This window comes from Leptodactylus fuscus, chromosome 1 (assembly GCF_031893055.1).
Source record: "Leptodactylus fuscus isolate aLepFus1 chromosome 1, aLepFus1.hap2, whole genome shotgun sequence".
NCBI lineage: Eukaryota > Metazoa > Chordata > Amphibia > Anura > Leptodactylidae > Leptodactylus > Leptodactylus fuscus.
In genome coordinates, this window is record NC_134265.1 from 172,726,952 (window position 1) to 172,753,781 (window position 26,830).

General features: G+C 41.8%; 1 protein-coding gene across 1 annotated transcript in view; it reads right to left on the reverse strand.

Annotated features, from left to right (window-relative positions):
- FOCAD (focadhesin) overlaps positions 1-26,830 on the reverse strand; it is a 196,459-nt gene that overhangs the window by 94,278 nt on the left and 75,351 nt on the right. The window contains exons 11-17 of the mRNA XM_075279906.1: positions 18,762-19,022; positions 13,500-13,604; positions 13,302-13,403; positions 10,337-10,467; positions 7,730-7,856; positions 2,727-2,861; positions 2,291-2,341 (exon numbers count right to left, since the gene is read on the reverse strand). Of these exons, the coding sequence (XP_075136007.1) occupies positions 2,291-2,341; positions 2,727-2,861; positions 7,730-7,856; positions 10,337-10,467; positions 13,302-13,403; positions 13,500-13,604; positions 18,762-19,022 (912 nt within the window). The remainder of the gene's footprint in view (positions 1-2,290; positions 2,342-2,726; positions 2,862-7,729; positions 7,857-10,336; positions 10,468-13,301; positions 13,404-13,499; positions 13,605-18,761; positions 19,023-26,830) is intronic.

The following is a 26,830-nucleotide window of genomic DNA, read 5'->3' on the forward strand; positions in this document are numbered from 1 at the left end:
GCATCTGGACCTCTCCAGTATTACTTGATAGCCAAATGAAAAAAAAGAGGGAAAGGAGAGTAGCATGGATCATGCTACATGGCTCCACAGATGCAGATAAACTGAAGAAGGGGAAATATGCCAGGATCACAGCCCCACTACCAGTAACCATACAAGCCAATCCTGTGCACTCACCTGCTACAACTGTGGGGGAACATAGTTCGAGACAGATTTATATACAAATGGTATATACAAATGGTGGAAAAAGTTCTTTGGGGCATGTTTTATCTTCCCAGGTATTTGGTTTCACCTGTAGATTCCCAGGCAAAGGCACTTTTCCCTCATGGCAAAGAGGGTAGTTTTCTATAATGTAGTTGGCAGTGGAAGGCTGCTTTTCTTTCCACTCCACTTTCTGTAGCTTTCTTGCAGGGGAGTAACTGCTCTCAAGTAAAACTACACATCCGACAAGGGAGCCACCACACTGGGCTATTTGTATAAATGTGACTGTTTAGGATTATAGACTCTCATGGTCGAGTTTGTATGTGTACTGAAGTTATTTATCAATGCATGGAACTAGATACAGTTTTGTAAATTCTCATTTGCAGTGTGTTCCTTCTCCCTCCCTGTACTGTATTGTGTGTGGTGAAATGATGATATGGCCTCCATACACCCCTGATCTAATTTGTGTGGGATTACATGAAAAAAAACTGAAGGATTAAAGCAAGTCTAAATCTATTATTCATTTTTTAAGATATTTAGAACAACTTCCCTACTGAGTTCCTTAAAACACTTGTGTGCAAATTTACTTAGAATAATTGGTGCTGTTTTGAAGGCAAAACGTGTTCATTCCCTTTGTATTTTGTTAATTGACAAAATTGAACTAGTAATACTTCTTTTTTGGAAATAATTCTTACTTGCAGCATTTTCTCCACACCTTCCTAAATAATTTTCACAATACAGTAACTCTGCTCATTGATAAATCCAATGCTCTGGAAAACAGACTTTGACAGAACTATTTTTTGCCTGGTTTACATCTGAAGTTGGTATTCCGTTCGGGGAGTCTGCTTGGAGATAGTCGAATGGAAACCTATATGCATTAAAAAGCAGTTAACTAAGAAATCACACGGACCCCATAGACTATAATGGGGTCCGTGTGGTTTCTGCTCAGTGTCTGCACAAATCATGCAGAGAGAAAAGTACTGCAAGCACCACTATTCTCTATGGATGTTTTGTGCGGAAAACGAGTGAAAACCACATGGACCCCATTATAGCCCATAGGGTCCATGTGGTTTCTTAGTTAACTGCTTTTTAATGCGTATAGGTTTCCGTTCAGGGGTCCCCAAATGGACTCCCCGAATGGAATACCGAATGCAGATGTGAAACGGGCCTTAGACTCATCAGTCCCTGAAAAAGCAAAGGGCCAAACTGTCAGGTTTAGGAGGAGTGCTCTAATTACTAGAATCAGGTGCCCATCTTCCCACATTTCCCCTTATGAAGTACAAAAGAAGAGACTGTAGCATGTTAATATAAAGAAAGGGACGTGTGAGCTTCAGGTCTTTTACATTGTGCTGTACCCAGCTAAACTGCAATCTGTGGTGCTGGGGAAAACTCACGCTTCGTAATCCTGAAGCAGCTGCACAGTTGGTGGATCCTTGGACCAAAATGAGTCATCTGAAAGTTGGATGTGTACCTTGCTGATCAATATCATTAACTCCATTCTCCTTATAGATTCCTATTAAATTGACATATTGGGATTTTTTTCTCTGGTATCAGGTGACTATCTCAATATCCAGAGGAAGTACGAGTCTCCTGCTGTTTTTTCCCTGTTATAGAATCACACAGCACTACTATAATGTTCATATACGTCTCTAAGGCCATGTTCACACCTCCGTTCTGCAGGTTTCCGTTTCCTGCACCAGTTTCTGGGCAGGAGACGGAAACCTGCAGTCATTTTTCAAACCCATTCATTTGAATGGGTTTGAAAAGTATCTGGCCGTGAGTGCCGGTGAGCGTTTTATGATCTCCGCGGCAAAACCATTTTTTTTTTTTAACTGGACACAGAGTCGGACATGCAGTACTCTGTGTCCGGTTTAAAAAAAAAAAAAAAACAGTTTTGCCGCGGAGATCATAAAACGCTCACCGGCGCTCACGGCCGGACTCAGTCTGACAGATTTCCGTCTTCTGCATGCAGAACAGAGACCTGAACGCTGGTGTGAACCCAGCGATAGTCTGTATTGTTTTCTCAACTGCTAAAAATCTAATATAACTATTATAAACTAAAGCAACACTTAAAATGAAAACCATAACTTACTTTAATCTGTGTATGTCTCCAAAGGATGCTGAGAATTTCAGCTTTGAATTTCTAAAACAGAAGAAAGTGGACATTAAATACAGTAAATGATTCTATTTATTCAGAGCAGGATATTCATCAGTATCTCTTTCTGATCCACCTTGTGGTGCAGTATGCATGATGTCCGTAAATTAAAGGAAATTTAAAGTTTTTTTACTTCTCATTCATTCCTACAGTATTTTTAACATCAGTAAACAGAAATCATTCCTAACACTTGGTTCAATACAACCATATGTCAATTTTTTGTCAAAATGATTATAATAGATTCTATTCAATGTGTTAGACGACAAGTAACCAATATCGGTCTTCATGCCACTTGCACAAATAGGCCATAAAATTCAGCTATTCATTGCAATCGCAATGACAAATAATATGTCACTGAAAGAATGTTACATACCTCATAGTCTTCTGACTTTACCACTAAAGAAGGAACCAAGGAAAAGAACTCATGTAACACCTTCAACACAAAGGGTCGCTTGTCACAGCCTAACTTAGGAGACAGAGCATTCCAAGTAGACCGAATATCTACCACCTAAAAATAATAGTACAAATAAACATAACTATAAAAGGCTTTTAAACAGATTGTTATTGATCCACTATTTTATGCGACTATTCATGTTCCTTATATATAAACACTATTGGGAATTTGTGCTTCCCCTACACCAGAAAAATTTTGATAAAAAATTTGAAAGTTTTTGTGCAAATCTGTTTTTGAATTAAAATTTGCAATATTTTATACTGTTCCAAAGCAAACTTGCCACATTTCTGAAAGTAGGCTGTGATAGGGCAGGGCTTCCAGACATCGAAAAAATGTATAAATCAGAAATTGTCATGAATTATGGTATGGAACAAATGCACCATCTAGTTAGCATAGATTACCTGACCACAGTGGGCTTGGTAAAGGGAGTAATATCTGGAATGCTATTTGATATACTGGTGCATGGAGGGCCGGAGTTGCATTGATATCAAATAGACTCCATTCAGATAACGGTTTTTTTTTGTTGTTGTTGTTTTTTTTACATTCCTTTACCACATCTGTTTAACGGATGCAAATGAATGGTCATCATTTTACAGACATCAGAGTTACAAAAAAACCTAATCTGTTTCTATCTGTAGTAAACCATATGTTTTTATCTGTCCAAAAAACAGACAGAAACAGATGCCATTTTTCTTTTTCTTTAAAGAGGACCTTTCATGGGTTTGGGGCACAGGCAGTTCTATATACTGCTGGAAAGCCGACAGTGCGCTGAATTAAGCGCTATCGATACCGGTACTGTACAGCGCGAAAGGCGCTGCTGTAGAGAAGAACGTTCCTGACAGACTGTCAGGAACGCCCTTCTGACTGTAAAGAGCTACGTTACCTGGACCGATAGCTCTTTACCCGGGGCACAGATCAGGAAAGCAGACAGTGTGGGGTAAGAAAAGAGGGGTAGAGAGGGGGAAGGAAACGGGGAGTGAACAAGAAACAGGTAAATGCTCTGACGCAGCAGAGCTGGCAAACAAAACATCTCAAAAACCTGGGACAGTCGTGTGGCAATTGTTATGTAAAATTAAAGGCAAAGTTTACAAACAAAACACATAGGGAGACATCACACAGGGGACACAGAAGGAAAGAGGGTACGGAAGTCAGCGGAATAGTAGAAGTGATTCCAAAGGAGCCACGTCTGTCGGTGCTTGTCATCATTCTGGTGGAGCTCAGCCACCAGGGTTTCCATAGTACGTAAGGCAAGAACCTTGTTCAACCAAGAAACGAGCAAGGAAGGGGAGGGGGGTTGCAGACTTCCACAGCCTGGGAATGCTGAGCCGAGCGCGCCGCCACTAACAGAAACCCGAGGAGTCTACGGGTAGACTTACGAAACTTCCGGGGAAATATGTAAAGAAGCAGCGGAGCAGGATCATCTTCCTAATCTATATCTGTCACTTGTAGAATAACCTGTCTGACCCCAGTCCAGAAGGGACACAAGAGGGAGCAATCTCACCAGATGTGGGCCATTGTACCTCGGTCTGAGAGGCATCTCCAGCATATGTCAGAAGAGGAGGGATAGATGTCGTGAAAGAGGGCAGAGACCGTATACCATCTGGAGAATATCTTGTAATTGGTCTCCTGCGCTCTACATGAAATGGAGAATTTATGACACGAACCGAAGGCCAACGACCACACCTCCAGAGGGAAGGAGACCCCCAATTCCCTTTCCCAACCAGCTGTGAATGATGGAAGTGAATCCTCAGCCCCGTCCATCAGAAGACCATACAAAAGAGAAACTGTGTGGGAAGGAGGGGAGGTGGAAATGCAGAGACGTTCGAATGGCAACAGGGGTCTATGGAGGTCCCAAGAAGACCTCGAAGAAGAGTAAAAGTGGGAGAGTTGGGAATATTGGCAGTGATAGGGGAGTGTATCAGGGCAGGAAGTTTGGGCTAGGAGCTCAGGGCGGGAGAGGAGCGAGGAGGCCGATGTGAATTGTCTGAAACAAAAAGTAGGAGAACCCGCCCGGTGGCACATAAAGGAGGAGTGCAACGCCGCAGGAAAGTCCGGGTTACCTGAGATAGGAGTCATAGGGCCATCGTTTGTAAAGAGCAGGCGCATGGCACTATACATGCGACATACTCCCATTGTCTGGCGCGCCACAAAAGGGAGCGGATATCGTTTGTCATCAGTCCAGAACCTCTCATGGAGCCAGGGCAGTTCTGTGAGAGGAACAAGGCTCATTGAGTCCTCAAGGGCAACCCAGAGCTTAGTCCGAGCCGAATAGTGCCAGTCCAGAATGGACGTAGCCACCGCCACAAGAAAATATCTCGAGCAGTCCGGGACCGCCAGACCTCCTCCTCATTTAGACCGGACCAGAGTGTTACAAGCAATGCGAGGGGGTTCGAAGCCCACACAAATTTGTTGAAGGTTTTATTAACTACTGAGAAGAAACATGAGGGCAGAACCACAGGAACAGTCTGAAAGAGATATAGTAATCTGGGAAGAATATTCATTTTCAATAGATTGATGCGTCCCAGCCACAAAAGGCCCTTGGTGTCCCATCGCTCAAGGTCAGATCTCAAAGTGCGTAGGATTGGGAGGAAATTCAGGGCATACGTATCTACAAGGTTTCGAGGAAATTGCACCCCTAAGTACATAATGGATTTCGGGGACCACGTAAATGGGAAAAAAGAGCGCAGAGCACCAAGGGTCGACAGCGTCAGCGAGACATCCAGGGTAGCGCTCTTCGTCAGGTTAATATTATAGTTACTAAAAAAAGCTATAGGCATTTATCTCCTTGAGTATAGACGGGAGCGAAGTGAGAAAGGTCCTCTTTAACATTGATCTGTATGTAAACTGATGTCCATCCATTTATGTGTCCATTTATTGCATTCTTTTCTCCATTCATTGAATGGATCTTCAAAACAGATATAAAACAACATCATCTGAATGGAGCCTTAGATGTAAATCACTCCAGGGATCCATTTGTCTGTATTTAACATAAGTCTTGAAGAATCCTCTTATAACCCCTTAAGGACACAGGTTGGTGCGTTTTAAAAAAAAATGCACAGATTTTGGCAGCTTTCAGATCGGCGTAATACTGGGGGGAAATGGGGGGTTTCTTTGCATCCACAGACCAGACAAAACACTCGGACTTACAGAAGGTCATCAGATCTAGAATTATGGCCCTCTAACACCAGTAATGATGAACCGCAAGAACTTCAGAGGTTGCGTCCATAATATGCAAGCAATAAAGAGGCCAATTTACGCCAATCTGAAACTGGTTCTAGTGATCACATTAGTTAATTTAAGATATAATAATTATTCACTAGAGTTACAACTTTTATTGGGGGATTGAATATTATATTCTTATGTAAATCCCTATTTAATCTGCACGCACAAAATTGGTTGCTGCATTTCTGCGACTCTTGGCGTTTCTTTAACACCTACACCTACACTATATATTAGTGTAGAATGTATGAATTTCTCACATCTTGTAGTTTTTTGGAAAGTACATTTTGTTTGTAGAAAGGGATTGCTTGAGAATACACTTTAGTGGCAATTTTTTTTTTATGTAGATTGTGAGCCCCATATAGGGATCACAATGTACTTTTTTTTTTTTCTAAAAAAAACCAAAAAACACAGGGAGAACAAACTGACAGGCACAATACATTATACCACCAAATGCTGGCTTAACATATAATGCTGTGGGGATATCTGGAATTGTTGCCTGTATATTTATGCGGACAATCAAGCTTTTTAGAGCATATTCACTGAAGTTACTTATTAAAAGTTAGGTTTTACTTTATGGTTTAAATCTATTTTGTCTATTTTATTTTGGGATCTATTTTTTCTGTGATTGTTGAACATTATTTTGGGCCCTGATCATCTTCTGTGACCTAAAATTATCAAAGATCATCTTCTGTGACTTCTACTATACCTAAAATTAGGGATGTAAAAATATCAACAACTAGCCTCTGCCCACGAATTCGTCTTTGTTTTCATTCCTGTGACTTTAGCTGTTTCGCAGAGAGCACCACCATACTCTGAATAGAGCAGCGTTTATCATCCTCTTTACTCCTGGTCATATTCATAAGAATTTCTTTGATAACAAGGAATTGAATAACCTACACAATAGTGCCACCGTTGTTTTTTTCTATTTGTATCTGGCGTTGATAATCCGCCTGCTGCGGCAATTCAGCAGCTGTCAAACTGGCCTGCCACTGAACTCGGTTCTCGCGCTGTGCCCGTAATTTTTCCGGCATTTCAGCAGCTCGCTGGAAAGCCATATAATGAGCGTGCTGTTGGCGCCGATGATCCACCTCAGCTCCCTTCATAGCTCTCGTTGTTTTAGAATTTTGCGTCAAATTAGATTTGCTTTTTCCCGACAAACTGTAGCAAACTGCCAATTTAGATTAAAGGTGTTTGCTCATACGGTGTGTCAGCATGTTGCCTGGAGCAGATCAGATAATATGCAAATACATGTACAGAATCGACTGAGGGTTAGCTGAGTGTTTACATAGAGAAATAACAGACCTGGCTTTATCACAACCTGAGATAAGATGCTGCAAGTGCAGTGTAATATAGTATGTGAACATAAATTCATAACAGTTGTGAAGCCATGTCATTTACCAGAATAAAAAGTAGCCTATGTGTTAACCGAGATTACAAACTATCTATGTGCCAAATTTCATTCAAATCCGTTCAGTCGTTCCAAACACATAAACTTTCACATTTATAATATTAGTAGGAGGATAGGATAAAATATATACTTTCAAAACTTAAAAAAGAATAACTTAAAAACACCCAAACTCCAAGAAAACACATACTTTTATATTGTTTCATCGCAGGGAAGATACAAAAAAATATACACTGAAAGATGATAATAATTGTTAGAAGGATAAAAAGGGATGTCTGCAGTGAAATCACCTCACCTCAGCTTGACATAGAGCATGAAGACCCTGCAGGACCAAGGCTGCAGGAGTAGCCTGGTCAGGTTTGGTATATTCATTCAATACTTGAGTAATAGCAGCCAGCATGTCTGCCCCATGCTGATATGGCCTGAGGGATTAGAGAATAAAAATGTTTATAGGTTCACGTTCATAATAAATTATACATATGCATATCATAGTATATGTTCTCCTTAGAAGCATGTAGTCTTGGCAATGGCAAAAAAAATGCAGGTTTTAAACAAACTTTATGCAACACTTACTGTTGATTTTATTATCATTATTATTAAGCTAGGGTAAGCACAAAGAATGAAAAGTAGAAGATAGGCTTACAGAGGATCCATTGGTAAAATGCTGAATACCATAACAAGAACCCACCGGACCTTTTATAGTCAATAAAGTCCATCAGGAGCAGTGGGTATTTCTCATGAGACAGTCCAGTAACTATGTTATTTTCATCCTCTGTTCCTATAACGGCAAAAAAAAACAAAAAAAAAAAACAAAGTGCGTGTACCCTGCCTTGAAGGGGTTTTCCATGAACATAACTTTATTTAAATTTGTAAACAACTAAAAGTGAAACACTTCGGTGGTCTCTGACATCAGCAGAAATGCCAAAAAGAATAGGGAGCTGTGTTGAAGTATGGGGGAGGTGAGTAACATTGTTTGTTATGTTTGAGCACCTCGCCTGAGCCTCCGTTCATACTTTGAGGTCGGATGTATCAAGACCATTATAGCACATTACATTGTGTGGAAGTGGCCACTATGGGACATTATACTGTGTGAAGGGGCACCTATATACAGGTACAGTTAGGGCCAGAAATATTTGGACAGTGACACAATTTTCGCGAGTTGGGCTCTGCATGCCACCACATTGGTTTTGAAATGAAACCTCTACAACAGAATTCAAGTGCAGATTGTAACGTTTAATTTGAAGGGTTGAACAAAAATATCTGATAGAAAATGTAGGAATTGTACACATTTCTTTACAAACACTCCACATTTTAGGAGCTCAAAAGTAATTGGACAAATAAACATAACCCAAACAAAATAATTTTTTTTTCAATATTTTGTTGCGAATCCTTTGGAGGCAATCACTGCCTTAAGTCTGGAACCCATGGACATCACCAAACGCTGGGTTTCCTCCTTCTTAATGCTTTGCCAGGCCTTTACAGCCGCAGCCTTCAGGTCTTGCTTGTTTGTGGGTCTTTCCGCCTTAAGTCTGGATTTGAGCAAGTGAAATGCATGCTCAATTGGGTTAAGATCTGATGATTGACTTGGCCATTGCAGAATGTTCCACTTTTTTGCACCCATGAACTCCTGGGTAGCTTTGGCTGTATACTTGGGGTCATTGTCCATCTGTACTATGAAGCGCCGTCCGATCAACTTGGCAGCATTTGGCTGAATCTGGGCTGAAAGTATATCCCGGTACACTTCAGAATTCATCCAGCTACTCTTGTCTGCTGTTATGTCATCAATAAACACAAGTGACCCAGTGCCATTGAAAGCCATGCATGCCCATGCCATCACGTTGCCTCCACCATGTTTTACAGAGGATGTGGTGTGCCTTGGATCATGTGCCGTTCCCTTTCTTCTCCAAACTTTTTTCTTCCCATCATTCTGGTACAGGTTGATCTTGTCTCATCTGTCCATAGAATACTTTTCCAGAACTGAGCTGGCTTCTTGAGGTGTTTTTCAGCAAATTTAACTCTGGCCTGTCTATTTTTGGAATTGATGAATGGTTTGCATCTAGATGTGAACCCTTTGTATTTACTTTCATGGAGTCTTCTCTTTACTGTTGACTTAGAGACAGATACACCTACTTCACTGAGAGTGTTCTGGACTTCAGTTGATGTTGTGAACGGGTTCTTCTTGACCAAAGAAAGTATGCGGCGATCATCCACCACTGTTGTCATCCGTGGACGCCCAGGCCTTTTTGAGTTCCCAAGCTCACCAGTCAATTCCTTTTTTCTTAGAATGTACCCGACTGTTGATTTTGCTACTCCAAGCATGTCTGCTATCTCTCTGATGGATTTTTTCTTTTTTTTCAGCCTCAGGATGTTCTGCTTCACCTCAATTGAGAGTTCCTTTGACCGCATGTTGTCTGGTCACAGCAACAGCTTCCAAATGCAAAACCACACACCTGGAATCAACCCCAGACCTTTTAACTACTTCATTGATTACAGGTTTACGAGGGAGATGCCTTCAGAGTTAATTGCAGCCCTTAGAGTCCATTGTCCAATTACTTTTGGTCCCTTGAAAAAGAGGAGGCTATGCATTACAGAGCTATGATTCCTAAACCCTTTCTCCGATTTGGATGTGGAAACTCTCATATTGCAGCTGGGAGTGTGCACTTTCAGCCCATATTATATATATAATTGTATTTCTGAACATGTTTTAGTAAACAGATAAAATAACAAAACTTGTGTCACTGTCCAAATATTTCTGGCCCTAACTGTATATGGTTGTGTTCATGGAAAAAATCCTGTAACAAAACGTATTAACAACTCAATCATTCAGTAAGATAAATCTACATTATCTGTTGTACCGAAGTTTGATGAAACCTATCATTGACTGAATTATACATAAAGTTACCTTTGTTTGCAAATGTCTCTGATAGTTGCTGCTTTAGCAACAGTTTTTTCCCACTGAATCTCTTTCCCAGTTGACAAACATTGAGAATCAACCTTAGCAATCAGTTTCTGAAGTTCTGGATAGACTCGATCCTACAATGCAGAGTAACGTGACAATACCGAAATTAAAGAGGTTGTTTGTGATAACTGGAAAGCCCTACACTAATCTAAATACCCCCCTCCTACTTTCTAAATAACATAATTAATAAAAAATGTATAGTTACCCATATCCTTGGGTAACATTTTCTGATTATCCGGTGACGATCCGTTTCCCCATTTCTGGAAACGGATCGTCACTACTACACCCCCTCCCATTTCACCCAATTATACTTACCCTCCACGCTTCTTCCTGTGAGACAGCTCCTCCTTTACTGATTCTGCAGGGCATACGTTCTTCTCCAAGCGCTGCTGTTAGGTTGGGTCGGGACCTCCGCTGTGCTGTGCGGAGGCACCTGACCCAATCCTTGTCCAATGCCAGAGTCACTGTTGGTTCCGGCGCTGGGTAGGCAGGAAGCCTGCGCTTGAGTGTGCAGGGTTCTGCTTTCCCCCTAGCGCCAGGGGGGGTCAGCGGTGGGCTATTTAGGCTGGTTATTCGTTTTCCCCGCGGTATCAACTCCCTACCGAAGAGCCTCTCCTGCCTTCTGCCTCATGCTCCATGTCCCCTGAGCCTTTATTGGATTCCCTGGATTTGTTGACCTGGTTTGCCCTGCAGACCTCCTCTCCGTGATCCTGACGTGGCTACTCCTCTGATCTCCTGTGCATGAACTTTTGGCTTTCTCCTGACCTCCCTATTGGATCCTTATTTGGCAACTCCGTTGTCCTCCTGTGTATGACCCAGCTCCTGCCTCTTCCCTCTGCTACCACGTGACCTCCAATTGATGACTTGGCTTGTGTGCCCACAAATACTCTTTTGGTTGCTGCGTGTCTTCCTTGGATTACCTTCCTGCACTCCTGCCTTCCTGAACCATCCTGCTCTTCTGGATTTCACTCCAAGGTTAGTGTATGGGTATTTCTGGGTCCTCCTACTTGGGGTTCACTGGGTGTGTATCGCTCTCTGGGAAGTTGCGGATCTGGGACCTGGACTTTTACCAAGTCCAACTCCACCATCAGGAGCTCTGGCGAAGACCTCCGGGGCCTGGTTCTGCTCAGGTTAGGAGAGCGTAGCACACCCAGGACTGTTTCTGCCTCTATGTTTGGGGATTCTAGTTGCCCAGGACCTTACTGAGTTGTTTGTTGCATCAGGTCCCTAACAGCTGCTCTGCGCTGTGCTTCCAATAATCCACCTCTACTGGTCAGCTTTTGCTCACGCAATGGAAGTGGATCATCACTGCAGAGAACAGAGCAGCGATGGAGAAGAATGTGCCCTGTGGAATCAGTAAGGAAGGAGGAGCTGTCTCACAGGAAGGTAAGTATACTGTATAATAGGGTCAGGGGTTGGGCTGAGTAGGTAGGGAAGGGCAAGATATCTAGAGAGACAGGGTGGGGGTGTAAGGGAGGGTGAGAAAGGAGGGGGGAGTAAGGTGAGAGGGGTCAGTGTGGAAGTTGCATAGCAGGAAGCTGAACCACATAAACAAATGCAGGAGATACCAGGACCGCCCAGAGACACTCAGAAATCACTCAAAACACATATGGGTGCATTTATTAACCAATTAATAGCTCTAACAGACATTTAAAAACAGAACAAAACATTTTTTGTCCAGAAAACCCCTTTAAACATGAAAAAACAGGCAGTCATAGAATACTGACTATCTAATGTTTACCATTATGTCATTTTTAATGTTTTTTTTTCTTTTTATTGTGACTTGCACTTAAACTCATCCGAACTGATACAGAGTAAAAGAAGTCTATAAGAATCTTGAACACTGAGATGTTATCCAAAGGCTAAGAAATCAGGACCTCCACCGCTGAAATCACCACTGTATCCACTATTCATTATCCTATTCCCATATCCCCTTTAGCGACCATTAAAAGGTCTCTATCATTGGCAAAAGTCATTTTTAGCTAAGCACACGTGCACAGGAAGTGGTCAGCCAGCTCTCCTCTCCCTGCTGTGTGTTAGAGCAGGGAGGAGGAGTCAGCAGCTGCCAGTGCTGTATACACAGGAGAAGGCTAATAAGTATATGAATAAAAACGTCTCATTCAAAAACTACTGAGGCAATTTACATACTATAGGTAAGTGTGGAATAGCATTTCTAAAGGCTATGCAAGTATGTGATTAGTTATAAATGACTTTTTCCGATGATAGAGCCCCTATAAAGTTTAAAGGGGTTTTCCCATCTCAGGGTTTCACCTACTCTCCTTACTCATCTCCTAGCCACTTCCTAGTTTCAGTGACAAGTTGGTAGATGGGTTTAGCCTGTGTGATGTAGTGTACTATGTCTATTACTGATCTATTAGCCATCAATTACAGTGAAGAGAAACTGGGACTGATGATACTAGCCCAGCCACTGCTGCAAGATAGTGAGGCAGTCTGCAATATAAGCAACAAGCTGTAAACACTGAGGTAGCAGTGACACACAGTATTACATACACTGGTGAGGGTGCCACTGGGAAAAGCATTATACTGTGGGGGAAATGGAGAGTATTACACAACTGAAGAGTACTAGGTAAAGAACTATACTGTGGGGGTGCTACTGGGGAGAACACTATACTGTGTGAGTGGCTACTGGCGAACATTATACTGGTTAGCAACTAAAAATTAGTTTTGACTCCCAAATTTTTCCATTTAGTAACCAATGGCTCCTAGTTATTCTTTTTTTAGTCTGGAGCACTGGGGTGGACATTCACTTTAAGAATATTTGTTTAACTTTGCTATGTATAGTGATTCCCATAAGCAAGTGTAATATGATTTGAAAAACCTGACAAGTGAAATCAAAGTATAATTTCTCATTTTCACTTTAAAGGTAAATATCAGCAAACATCTTTACCTGTTTTTCCCACAAAGATGTCATCAAGCGCAGAGTGATGGATTGAAGTTGTGATGCATTGCCTATCATCTGCAAAGCCCGCAAGATCTGTGGCACACACACCTATAAATTTCAGAAGAAGAATATTTAGGAACAGCAAAAATACTGACAATTTTGTCATATAAAAAATTTGGAGCAAATATGAATAAAAGGAGTCACCTTATGTGTACCCAAGGTGGGCAGCGTGTACAGAATTTCAAGGGACAATTCAGGATCCTGGGTACGACCAAGTCTGAACATCAAAACTGGTACCAAGTAAGGGACCTAAAAAACAGAGGATTTTTTATTTCTGGTGTACAGGGTTTTAAAGAGGACTTTTTTACCACCTCCACCTACTCAAAATCTATGCAACAGGGGGGCAACACGTTGGCTCAGTGGTTAGCACTGCAGCCTTGCAGTATGTTCTCCCCGTGTTTGCGTGGATTTCCTCCCATTTTACAAAGACATACTTAAGTGAAAATATATATATAATATATCTATATATCTATATATATATATATCTATATATATATATATATATATATATATATATATATATATATATATACACACACACATACATTGTGATCCTTATTTGGGGCTCACAATTTACATTTTAAAAAAATAAATCTTTGCAACAGAGTCAGGCACTGTTAGAATCTTTTCTCGAACCTTACAGTCCCTGAGCAATTGGTGCTGTTAGTTTTAGTAATAAATATGCTAATTAAGCTTTTTACTGTCAGGTGGATGGTTCAAGGCTGAAGTAGTCTGGGTATTGCCCACCTGACAGAAGAGAAAATATTGGTTACAGAAACTAACTAAACTAAATTTGATAGTGCAGGGACTAAAGAAAAGAATTCCAACTGCTCCAAAAATTGGTGGAGTGGCAGCTATTGAAGAAGTCCTTTCATATGAACATGATGGATCAAGAACAAGATAAAAAAATGAGATTACATCTTATAAGTGGATACAGTAGAAATAATTTCTGCTAAAATTAAATGTTGATTTATTCACATTATAATAGCATTTAGCATAGGGAGAGGCCATTAATTGTCAGTTTAAGAGCATCCCTTTAAAAAGGGTCTTACAGGCAATTTTTTTAAAGGTATGTTAGTGCTATTAATAAGGTAATAAGTGCACCCAAATACCTTTTGCAGATGATGTGTGTGATTTCTGGGTTTCTCAGAGTGCTCCTAGTATCTCCTGCATTTGGTGAGATGGTGCAGCTTCCTGTTCTTTTATTCTAACTACCATAATGCATTGCTATTCACTCACACTACCTCCCCCTCTCATTCCCTCCCCCTCCCTCTCTTCACACCCCCCCCTCTCTGTTTTCCTTGCTGCCCACCCGCTACTAGCCCTTCCTAACTAACTAACTCAGCACACCCATACTTATCTCTCTTCCTGTCCAGATCTTCTGGGGATAGGAGATCACATCTTTCTGCAGGGCCAGCTCCTCCTTCTCTTACCATCTGCTGGTGCCTGCACAATAGTGCCAGCAGCTGGCAATCCAGTTCTAATGCACAGGCGTGGGAGGTCGGCAGATGTCAAGAAGAGGAGGAGCTGATCTTCCCAGAAAGAAGTGATGTTTCATGCCCAGAAGATCCGAATGGGAAGACAGGTAAGTATGATGGGCTGGGGTAGTATTGGTGTTGTTCCGTTTCCGGAAACGGAGAAGCGGAACATCACCAGAAAATCTGAAAATGTGCCTGGGGCAGTCACATGATTGCCCCAGATATATGAGCAAATATATAATTTTGGTGAAGTTAGTAGAAATATGATTTTATCCTGGACAACCTGTTTAATGTCAAAGAAATGAAATGTACAATCTAAAAAGCTTGTTTTCTGCCAATATCACCTCAATACAGGAAGAAAAGTACAGATCTTCATCAGTTTTCCAATAAATAGGCAGTGTTCACTCACATACTGTATGCAAGGTAGGTGACCGGTGACACAAATAATTTATGAACAAAAAAAACTTACAAGTCTGTATTCCACTGCAAACCAGACTTAAATGGGAAATTTGTGCTGTACTGCATTTTAACATGAACGCTGTGCTGTTTATTCAGAGATACATGCTATTTTGTAAAAATACAACACAGAGAGCAAAAATATGGAGAGGAAATGTGTATTCTGTCAACCAGAGAAAACCATGGTAGAGAAAGGGTAAACTGTAGACACTCACAAGCCCTGAATTATCCAACAGCTGGATAAGTGCACAGGACGAATCATTAGTTTCAGACATAAGTGGACCGCTCAGGAGACAGTGAAGCCCGTTGCTAAGCAACTAGGGGCATTTTGCATCCCAGCTCCTTCCTAAATATTCAGGAGCTAGGTCATCTGTCTAATTAATATTGTGGAAGTGTGCTTTATCCTCACATTCTCCTCTCTCGTTTAATTGCATGCAATTTTCCACTGTCCATTGCTTCATTCATTTTGTCTAGAGCTGCTGTCCCTGAGAAAAAGTTCATACTAGTGGGAATACTGACACATCACCTTACAGTCTAACAATAGAGGGATCTGCATTGTAGAGCACAGAGCGGGTGGCAGGGGTTGTAGGTCGAACAGAAAAAGTAAATGATTCCAGGCTACCATATATAAGGAGAAGTATATTGAGTCTGGTGGCTGACCTTTATAAGTAATCTCTGTATCTGTTGCTAAAATAAACTTGTAAGGTAACTAACATCACCAAGCAAAACACAGGAGTGGATTTATTAACCCCTTCCCACCGATGGCATTTTTTGATTTTCGTTTTTCGTTTTTGACTCCCCTCCTTCTAAACCCCATAACTTTTTTATTTCTCCGCTACCAGAGCCATATGAGGTCTTAATTTTTGCGGGACAAATTTTTCTTCATGATGCCATCATTAATTATTCTATATAATGTACTGGGAAGCAGGAAAAAAAATCAGAATGGGGTGAATTTGAAGTAAAAATGCATTTCTGCGACTTTCTTACGGGCTTTGGTTTTACGGCGTTCACTGTGCAGCCAAAATGACATGTCCCCTATATTCTGTGTTTCGGTACGGTTCCAGGGATACCAAATTTATATGGTTTTATTTACATTTTAACCCCTAAAAAAAATTCCAAAACTGTGTTAAAATTTTTTTTTTCTAAAAGTCACCATATTCCGACGGCCGTAACTTTTTTATACGTAAGTGTACGGGGATGCATAGGGCGTCTTTTTTTGCGGGGTCGGGTGTACTTTTTAGTTCTACCATTTTCGGGAAATGTTACTGCTTTGATCACTTTTTATTCAAATTTTTATCAGAATCAAAACAGTGAAAAAACGGCGGTTTGGCACTTTCGACTATTTTTACCGCTACGGCGTTTACCGAACAGGAAAAATATTTTTATAGATTTGTACAGCGGGCGATTTCGGACGCGGGGATACCTAACATGTATGTGTTTCACAGTTTTTAACTACTTTTATATGTGTTCTAGGGAAAGGGGGGGTGATTTGAACTTTTAATTCTTTTTATATTTTTTTATATTTTTTTTTTTGCATTTATTAGACCCCCTAGGGGTGTTGAACCCCAGGGGGTCTGATCACTAATGCAATGCATTACAATGCTAATGCATTGCAATGCATTGCAAAAAAGCATCCTTTCTTTTGCAGGCTGCATAGACCAGCCTGCAAAAGAGAGGCTTTGCAGACAAGCCTGGGAGCCTGTACAAGGCTCCCGGCTGTCATGGCAACGGGACGTCAGCCCTGGAGCATGCTCCAGGAGCCGGCGATCCCGGCCAAAATGGCGGCGCCCATGCGCCGCCGGGAAAATGGCGCCTCCGGCGCCTTTGACCGCGGCGCCGGAGGGGTTAATGCCTCCGATCGGTCCGGGGACCGATCGGAGGCATTAGAGCTGGTTGTCTACTGCTTAAAGCAGTAGACACCCGGTGGGAAGGGGTTAATACTAAGTTTAAGACATTATAAATTTAGACTACATGGGTCTTAAACTGAGCCGGATGTATCAATTTTGTATGATAAATTTAGCATATATTTGGACTTTTTAGTGCATGTTGCCATAACTTAGTTCACCACACTTTCTGATAAGCCACGCTCCTATTTCATACTATTCATAAATGTGTCAAAACACTTGATAAATGTGGCACAGAGCATGCTAGTTTTTGGTGAAAAGTATGCCACTTTTTTTCTTAGCAGAGATGAGCGAGTATATTTGATCGAATACCTCCCTGCATAGTTTTTGGTGTAAAAAAAAATTGAATGTTTACCGCGTGTTATTCGACCGAGTACACCGATAACTATCCAAAGGGAGGTATTCGATCAAATACTACTCGCTCAACTCTATTGCTTAGCAACAACTACTACTGCATGCAGAAGACGGAAAGCTGTCAGACCGGGTCCGGCCGTGAGTGGCGGTAAGCGTTTTATGCTCTCCGCCGCGAAACTGGTTTTTTAAAATCGGACACAGAGTACTGTCCAACTCTGTGTCCGATTTAAAAAAAAAACTGTTTCGCGGCAGAGAGCATAAAACGCTCACCGCCGTACATCTTTCAAACCCACTCAAATAAATGGGTATGAAAGAGTCCTGCAGGTTTCCGTCTCCTTCCTCTGTTTTGTGCAGGAAATGGAAACCTGCAGAACGGAGACCGGGCGCAGATGTGAACGAGCCCTGACTCTAGACATGTTAGACACTTTTCCTAATGCCTTCACTTAGTTTGCTTACTTTAGACCAACACTTTCTGCCAAAATATTGCTGCATACCATTAACCTAAGGCATTTACCAGCACAGTACTTTGTTAGTAACTTCCCATAATTGTGTAGGCAAGTGCAAAAAGTATCTAAAACACATGATAAATCTGACATTTCATGCAGCATGGTAAAAACATAAATATGGTGAATTGACCAGATCAGATCGGAAGACCATTACAAACCCAGTATTTCTCATACCATTTATTACTGCTGATGTATTCAGGTCACTGAGGATTGCCTTGGCTGGATACATTCGTAAGAAACATTCTCCGATATGAGAAATATTAGTTATGTCTGGGTTTTCAGCTCCACACACAGACCGAGAGTAGAAACTAAAACCCAAGTATCATTAGAAAGTTGTATGAGCTGTCATTACTTTAAGTATTATGTGAAAATCACACATTGACAACTTTAACAGCTTATCATCTTACTGGATGCAATAGGTATTCATTGATAAATGTACTCACTATGGGTATAGGGTAGTGAAGACACATCACAAGATTTATTTGTCTGAAACTCAACCCAGCTGTCTGATTCAAACCTCTCCTACATTTACCTTTATAGCGTAATAAGACGACTACTCTCCAGAACCCCTTCCAGTGCAATTTTGGGGGAACATCTCATAGTTTCGCTGCATTATCACACAATTTTAAATTTACATTAAAGGCCTGTGTATCCCAATATAAAAACAAATTAAGATTATACCACAATGAAATAAAACACCGTGAGTACCTGAGAAGAATCCGTTTTCGCAACTATAGTGATGACTTTAAGAACAGTTCTTAAATTTTGTCCAGTCTCATGGATTAGTAGATATCCCAGAAGCAGTGACACGTGTGTGGGAACACAGTTGGCAAATGGAAGGACTGAAGAAAGAGAATCCAGCCAGTTGTAGGATGCTGTGCTATCATCTTTAAGCATGTTTATGACATTCAGGGTAACAGTCACTGTGCAGTGCCAGGTAACCAGGGGAAGAGGCAACATCACACTGGGCTAAAAACAAAACAAAAAAAAAACACATTATGAATAAGCGCTATAGAATTTTTCTTCATATGTTTATTATAATAAAAGTTGACAGGGGACACTAGAGGACATTATTACTTGACTGGAGGCCATTATTACTAGTCTGGGGGCCACTGGGGGATAATATTATGTGTCTGGGAACTACTGGAGAACATTACTACTTGCCTGGGGTGGCCGCAGGGGAGCATTATTAGGTGACTTGGGGCAACTGGGAAGAATTATTAGTTGTCTTGGGGTCACTTCGAAGCATTATTGTTGTCTGAGGGCCAGTGGGGAGCATTATAAGGTGTCTGGGGTCCAGTGCGGAGTACTATTATGTTCTATAGACCACTGGGGGACATTATTACTTATCTAAGGACCACTGGAGAACATTATTACTTGCCTAGGGGTCTCTGAGGACATTACTACTGGCCTGGATGCTATGGAAAAATCCTACTTGCTTATGGGCCACTGGGGAGAATTAATAGCTGTCTGGGAGCCATAGGGAACATTATTAAAGGGGTATTCCCATCTACTTAATTATTTTTAAATTTGTAGATAATTAAAAGTTAAACATTTTTGCAAATATAAGTAGTTAAAAATTCTGCAGAGTTTTAAAGATTTTCTCTAACTTTCTTAGTGGTGACAGTCTGTTATCTTGATCGGTTGCCATGGATACGACCACCAATGCAGGAAGTTTCTAAGGTCAGATAATCAGCCATGATTTCCTTATTGTGGCCAGGATATCTTCTGATACATGTAGTGTCTGCCTGATAACCCAGATACAATAAGAAAATCATGGCTGGGTTCCTGACAAGTCCTAGACCATAGAAAGTTTCTGCATTGGTGGTCGTATCCATGGCAACCAATCAAGATAACAGACTGTCACCACTAAGAAAGTTAGAGAAAATCTTTAAAACTTTGCAGAATTTTTAACTACTTATATTTGCAAAAATGTTTAACTTTTAATTATCCACAAATATAGATATGATTATGTACATGGGAATACCCCTTTAAGTTCTGGGTCCACTGGGAGCATTAGTTAGTGTCTGGGAGCATGGAGTGGTGGGTGACTGAGGAACATGACACTGAGCAAGGTTGGTGATAGCAAAAGGTGAATTTTTGTATGTGCTGGGTGGAAAGTATAGAATGATGTAGCTTTCAGGATGTATTCACATGGCACAGTAGTGATGCAGTTACAACTAAATCAAAACAGAAAAATGCATGCAGTTTTGATGTGGTTAAGATGTAATTCAAAAACTACAAAAAGTCGGCTCTACTAGTGTCAGAGCCGACAGAGGTGAAGCCGCCGAAGAAAGAAGGGGAGGATCCAGCAGAAGATAGAGGCGGCGCAGGATCCTGTTCTCAGTCTTTCTTCGGCGGCTTCACCTCTGTCGGCTCTGACACTAGTAGAGCCAACTGCGCATGCGCGGCCATAGTTCCGAGACCGCAATTGTGCGCATGCGCAGTCGGCTCTACTAGTGTCTCAGTGGCAGAGCCAACTGTGCAGGTATCAGAAGAAAAACGAAGAAAGAAGGGGAGGATCCAGCAGAAGATAGAGGCGGTGCAGGAGCCTGTTCTCAGGCAGTGGTGGGGACGCCCTCATCGCATTTTCAGCACTGGGACCCGCCCCCATCGCTGCCAGAGAACTAATTTACATACCGGTAAAAACCGGTATTACTAAGGAACAGCGCGGCAGAGATCCCATCTAAAGATAAGAGACGAATAGCCTTTCTAAAGGCTATTCCGACAGAAAAAAGATTTTTAATGGTAGAATCCCTTTAAGAAAGGCTATTCTTCTCCTACCATTAGATGTCTTCTCCGCGTCGCCGTTCGGTATAAATCCTGGTTTTTGTCGGTATGCAAATGAGTTCTCTCGCAGCACTGGGGGCAGTCCCCAGTGCTCAAACAGCACTGGGGGCGTCCCCAATGCTGCGAGAGAAGTTTCCAGCACCGCCTCCATCTTCTTCAGGAACGTCCTCTTCATGCGCCTTCTTCCTGCGCAGGCTTCAAACTTCTAGGCCTCGGGCAAAGGTGACTGCACATGCCTGCCGGCCACAAGAAAATGGCCGCTTACAATACTGTGTAAGCGACCGTTTTCTTGTGACCAGCGGGCATACGAGGCGGCTTTGCCTTATGCCTAGAAGTTTGAAGCCTGCGCCGGAAGAAGCCGTGTGAAGAGGACGTTCCTGAAGAAGATGGAGGCGGCGCTGGAGAGTTGTTGGCATGTCATCCCATTTTTCTGTTTTACTGCATTGCATTTGTTTTCTTGTTCATTAACTTTTGCAAAATCTCTAATAAAATTTGATTACACCTAAAGGTAGGAGAAGAATAGCATTTCTTAAGTGTTAGTGAGAAAATATTGAGTTTTAATGATAGGATCCCTTTAAATCCACATAAGCTAGCAGTATAGATAGGATTCTTGAGATGGGACAACCCCTTTAATCATCCTTTCATTTATTTTGGACTTGAGAAGGTATAAAAGTGTAAAGTGATTTTCCAGAACATTTCCCAAACTAATTTTTTTGTATTCTAGAGCTCCTAGAGTACCAAAACAATGGAAACCCTCCAAAAGTGACCACATTTTGGAAACTACACTCCACACAGAATTGATCAAGGGGTATAGTGAGCATTTTGAACGCCACAACAGTTTCACAGATTTTATTAACATTCAATGAAGATATGAGTAAGGAAATGCTATGAGTAAGGAAAGTTGTTTCCGAAACACAAGCCCAGTTCTGCTTCCCTTTAATACTTAGCATTTTGTATTCCTGCTTCACCATGAATTTAATAAAAGTTACGTTTTAATCAATTGAGACACTCTGCTTTTTACTTTTTGAGAGTGCTTCCAATAAATTAATGCACAAAGTTAAAATTTTTAAAGAAATATTCCATTCCAGTACTGAACATCTTGTGCCCACTTCGTGTCATCAGAGACACGCACTCCTAAAACTTTTAAGTGGATTATCCTGGGTACAAAAATGTTGCATATCTTAGCGCAAACTGCTGCTTGGGTAAACAGCAAGGCTCAGACGGGAAGGAGCACTGCACTTTTTAGCTTTTGGAGTACAGATTTAGCGGGACATTCTGGATGCCATGTTGTTTTTGCAGAGCCCTAAAGGTGCTAATAAAATGGAATTCCTCAAAAAGTGATCCCATTTTGTAGGGGCCAACGTGATATGACATCCAAAAACCAACAATCTAAATCTGTGCTCAAAAAGCACATAGAGCTTTTTAACATCTGTGCTCTGCTGTGTGCTCAAACTGTAGTTTATGCCCACATCTATGACACGATTGTATCCCAGATAACGTGCTTAATAATGCTGTATGTAGGTATAAACTGCTGATTGGGCACAGCCGGGAAGGAGCGCTATTTTGATTTTTGAAGCATAGTTTGTTTTTTGGATTTCATGCCACTTTTGCGTATGTGACCCCACTTTGGAGATTACACCCCTCAAGGGATTTATCAATTACTGTAGCAAGCCTTTCTATTCCTTGAGCATTGCATTAATTTAATTTCCAGAAATCAAAATACAGCTACTAATGAAAAGTGAAAACTGCAGAACTACACCATTTTAGTGCTCGATATATTGCACCCATCTTGTATCAACAGAAACGCACACTCCAAAAACTGTTAAGGGGTTTCCTGGGCAAAAATTTTTTTTTTTTTTTTTTTAGGTCTGTTAATGCTATTAATTGGCTAATAAGTGCACTCAAATACCTTTAGCAGAGTTTTGAGTGATTTCTGGGTTTCTCTGGGAGTGTCCAGCATCTTTACATTTTCTTTCGTGGTGTAGTGTCCTTCTGCCTTAGCTGATGCAATGCATTCTGGTAGTTGTAGCCTCTCACACTATTTCCCTCTTACTCCTACCCTTTTCCCTCTGTAACACCCCCTCCCTGTCTCCATAGCTATCCCACTACAAGCCCTTCCAAACTAACTCAGCCCACCCCCCTACCACATTATGATTACCTATCTTCTTTCTGCCCAGACTTCCTTCTGTGGGGAATGGCTCCTCGTTTTTGGGGACTCTGCCAGCCCTACCGCAGCAGTTCCAGAACTGTTCTGTAGCCGTCACTCCATCTCTACTGCCCAGACAGCTACTTCGGGCTCCCACGCTTCGCAATAGAGATGGAGTGTTGGATTCAGCACAAAGCTGGGACTCCGGCTCTTTTGCGCATGCGTGGACAGACGTCACTGAAGTAGGAGGAGCCATTTCCCGTAGAAGTAAATCTGGACAGAAAGAAGATAGGTAAGTATGATGGGGATGATGAAGGGGGGGGGGGGGGAGTAGTAGTAATGTTCCGCCTCCAAATCTTCACATGACTGCCCAAGGGATTTTTGCTTAAAGAGGACCTTTCACCATATCCGGGCACAGGCAGTGTTATATACTGCCGGAAAGCTGAATTCCTCCCCACTCCACAGCACAGCGCGATAGGCGCCGCGAGGCAGAAGGACGTTCCTGGCTAATGGTCAGAAACGCCCTTCTGACCATAGAAGAGCTACGGTACCGGACCGTAAGCTCTTCACACCGGGCACAGATCGGGAAAGCCGACAGTGCGCTGAATTCAGCGCACTGTCAGCTTTCCGGCAGTATATAACACTGCATGTGCCCAGATATGGTGAAAGGTCCTCTTTAATTATGTGATTTAAAAAGTAGATGGGGGGGGGGGGGGAATTAGTGTAGGAATTCAATTTTATCCAGGACAAACCTTCTAAATGGGAATACCGGTCACTACAGCTTTTGGGGCATTCGTCTCTGATACAAGCTGGGCAAAACATATTGCGCACTAAAATGATGTATTACTGGAAAAATGCCTATTTTCTCCTTTCACCATCTGCTTATTCATTTCAGGAGAACACTCGGGTACCCCTGGTTGTCACATACAACCCCCACCTGGAGACGCTGAGAGGAATCACACGCAAATTACATCCACTACTGCAAAAAGACAACCGTCTAAAATCCATATTTTCTGACCCCCCTCTCCTATGCTACAGACAGCCACCAAACCTCAGGAATATGATTATTAGCAGCTCTCTGTCACCTCCAACTAACAAAGGAACATTCCCATGTGGACAGAAGAGGTGCAAAACCTGCCCCCACATACTGACCACTGACAAGATAGAGATACCAAACTCTAACAGGGAATATAAAATCCCAGGTACGTTCACCTGTAACACACCTAATGTGGTGTATTTGATCATTTGCACCAAATGTTCCACTGAAAATCTGTATGTTGGAGAGACTGGTCAGAAACTCCGAATGAGAATTAATTCACATCGCCATACAATCAAACAACAGAGAACTGATCTTCCCGTGCCAAATCATTTTTGCCAGGAACACCACAGCATCATCAATGACATGAAAATCTTGATCTTAAAAGGGAACTTTAAATCAAGGAAACAGCGACTGATTTATGAGTACAAGGCATGACCCTATTCCAGACGTTGGACAATGGGATGAACATCTCACGTGGGTTTATGTCTTTTTATACACATCATTAAGACAGCCATTAAGATAAGAACTGCGGGATCTGGCAATTGATTGTTTGTTGTTATAAGTATATAGTAACTAGCCTCTTCCCCCCCTCCCTCCTGTAATTCTAGCCCTGTGTCCAGTTATAAATATGCAGCCTCTACAGAGTGTTTTTTAGTTATATCTGAAGAAGAAGCTCAGAGGAAAGCTTCGAAACGTCATATTCTGTCATCATTATGAGTTAGCCATTAAAAAAGGTATCACCTACTGAAGACTTGCAAAGTTTTTTTTGTTTTTTATATTTTATAACCACTGGCTAACACGGTACCAAAACAAACATTTTCCTTTTACCAAATGGAGGATACCAGAATCTACCGGAAATTTAAGGACCTGAAAACACTTCTGAAGAAACGGGCACAGCTGGACAGCGATATCTTTTTCCTATCTAATTGCAGAAAAGAGAAATTAATTCCTAAAGGACTCAGGCTCACAAACCCCATCGCATGTACATACAATACTCACTATGCACAAAACTTGTGTTATAGAACTTCAGAGAGACTGCGGAATCACCTCATACATCTCTTCTACAGCATCAAGAGTAAAATCCAAATGGAGATTAAAACAAAATGGAACAATATCGAGGAGAGCTCCAGGATAACATTACTACAATACTATGAGAAACTGCAGAAATCTCTGATCCTCAATAAGCGAAAGAAACTCCACAGACTGAGACTTGCTGCAGGATTCTACAAGAATACACACAAAGCAAAATATATATCTAACAACAACCGGGACCACTCACACGTGGATTTGGAAACACAGAACTGTGTTATCAATCTCTCCACCTATGAACCCACCAAAGCAGAATTTGGGGTACTCTCCAGGGGACTCTCATTTTGTCCTTCTAAAACCATGGATAAAATTGAACTGTGCAGCGACATGGAGGATTTTTTCAGGAGACTGCGCCTGAGAGAATATTTTCATGACACAGATGACACAGAGGAGACTCAACCTACCCCTTCAGAGATTCCAATCTTAGCAAAAAAGGAGACATCTGATTGGACACCTCCAACTAGACGAAATTTTGATTTGGATAATTACATAGACTGTTTCAGACACATGGTCAAATCCACTATACTGGATACAAATAAAGCACTGCCATCTAACATCACTGCCCAGGAAAGAAGGGCCATAAAATCTCTGAGAAATAATAACGACATCATCATTAAACCAGCGGACAAGGGTGGCGCTATAGTCATGATGAACACATCAGACTACATACAGGAGGCACACAGACAGCTGAATGACACACACTACTACTCCAAGTTGGATTCAGACCCCACAGTGGAGTACTCCAAAAAACTAAAAAAGGTTATCTCCGGCCTATCTGATGGAGCAATAAGCCTAAGCAGCCTCATACCAGCAAGCCCTAGGACAGGGACTTTTTATATGCTTCCAAAACTGCACAAACCTGGGAACCCAGGGAGACCGATCATCTCATGTGTTGGGACTCTCACTGAACAAATCTCTGGATGGGTGGAGGGCACTCTGAAACCCCTAGTGAAGGATACAGCCAGCTACCTACAGGATACTACAGACCTATTAAACAAACTATCCACTATAGGTCCCCTTCCAGATGGAACCATCCTGGCCACCATGGATGTAGAATCCCTGTACTCCAACATCCCACACCAGGACGGTATAAATGCCTGCCAGTTTTTCCTGGAAAAGCGAGGTATGAACGCTGAATCGGTGGTGAAACTGACAAAATTCATCCTCACTCACAATTACTTCTCCTTTGGTGACTGCATCTATTTACAACGGACCGGCACCGCAATGGGGAGCAAAATGGCGCCACAGTACGCTAATCTCTTCATGGCCAAGCTTGAGAGTGACTTCCTCTCCACCTGCACCATTAGGCCTCTGGCCTACTATCGCTTCATTGATGATATCCTAATCATTTGGACCGGGTCTGAGGAACAGCTGAAAACCTTCCATGAACAGTTCAACCAGTTCCATCCCACCATCAACCTGACGCTCAATCACTCCTTCTCCGAAATAAACTTCCTGGACGCAGTCATCAAGATACAGGACAACAAAATTGAGACATCGCTGTATCGGAAACCAATTGACCGCCCTACGTACCTAAGATGGGATAGTTTTCATCCTAAACACATAAAGAACTCCATTGTATACAGCCAGGCCATCAGATACCATCGCATATGTTCAAACCCTGCAGATAGGGACGAACACCTTGGGGGCCTCAAAAACACATTCTTGAGGCAGGGTTACCATCCAAGAACAGTTGATAACCAAATCACCAGA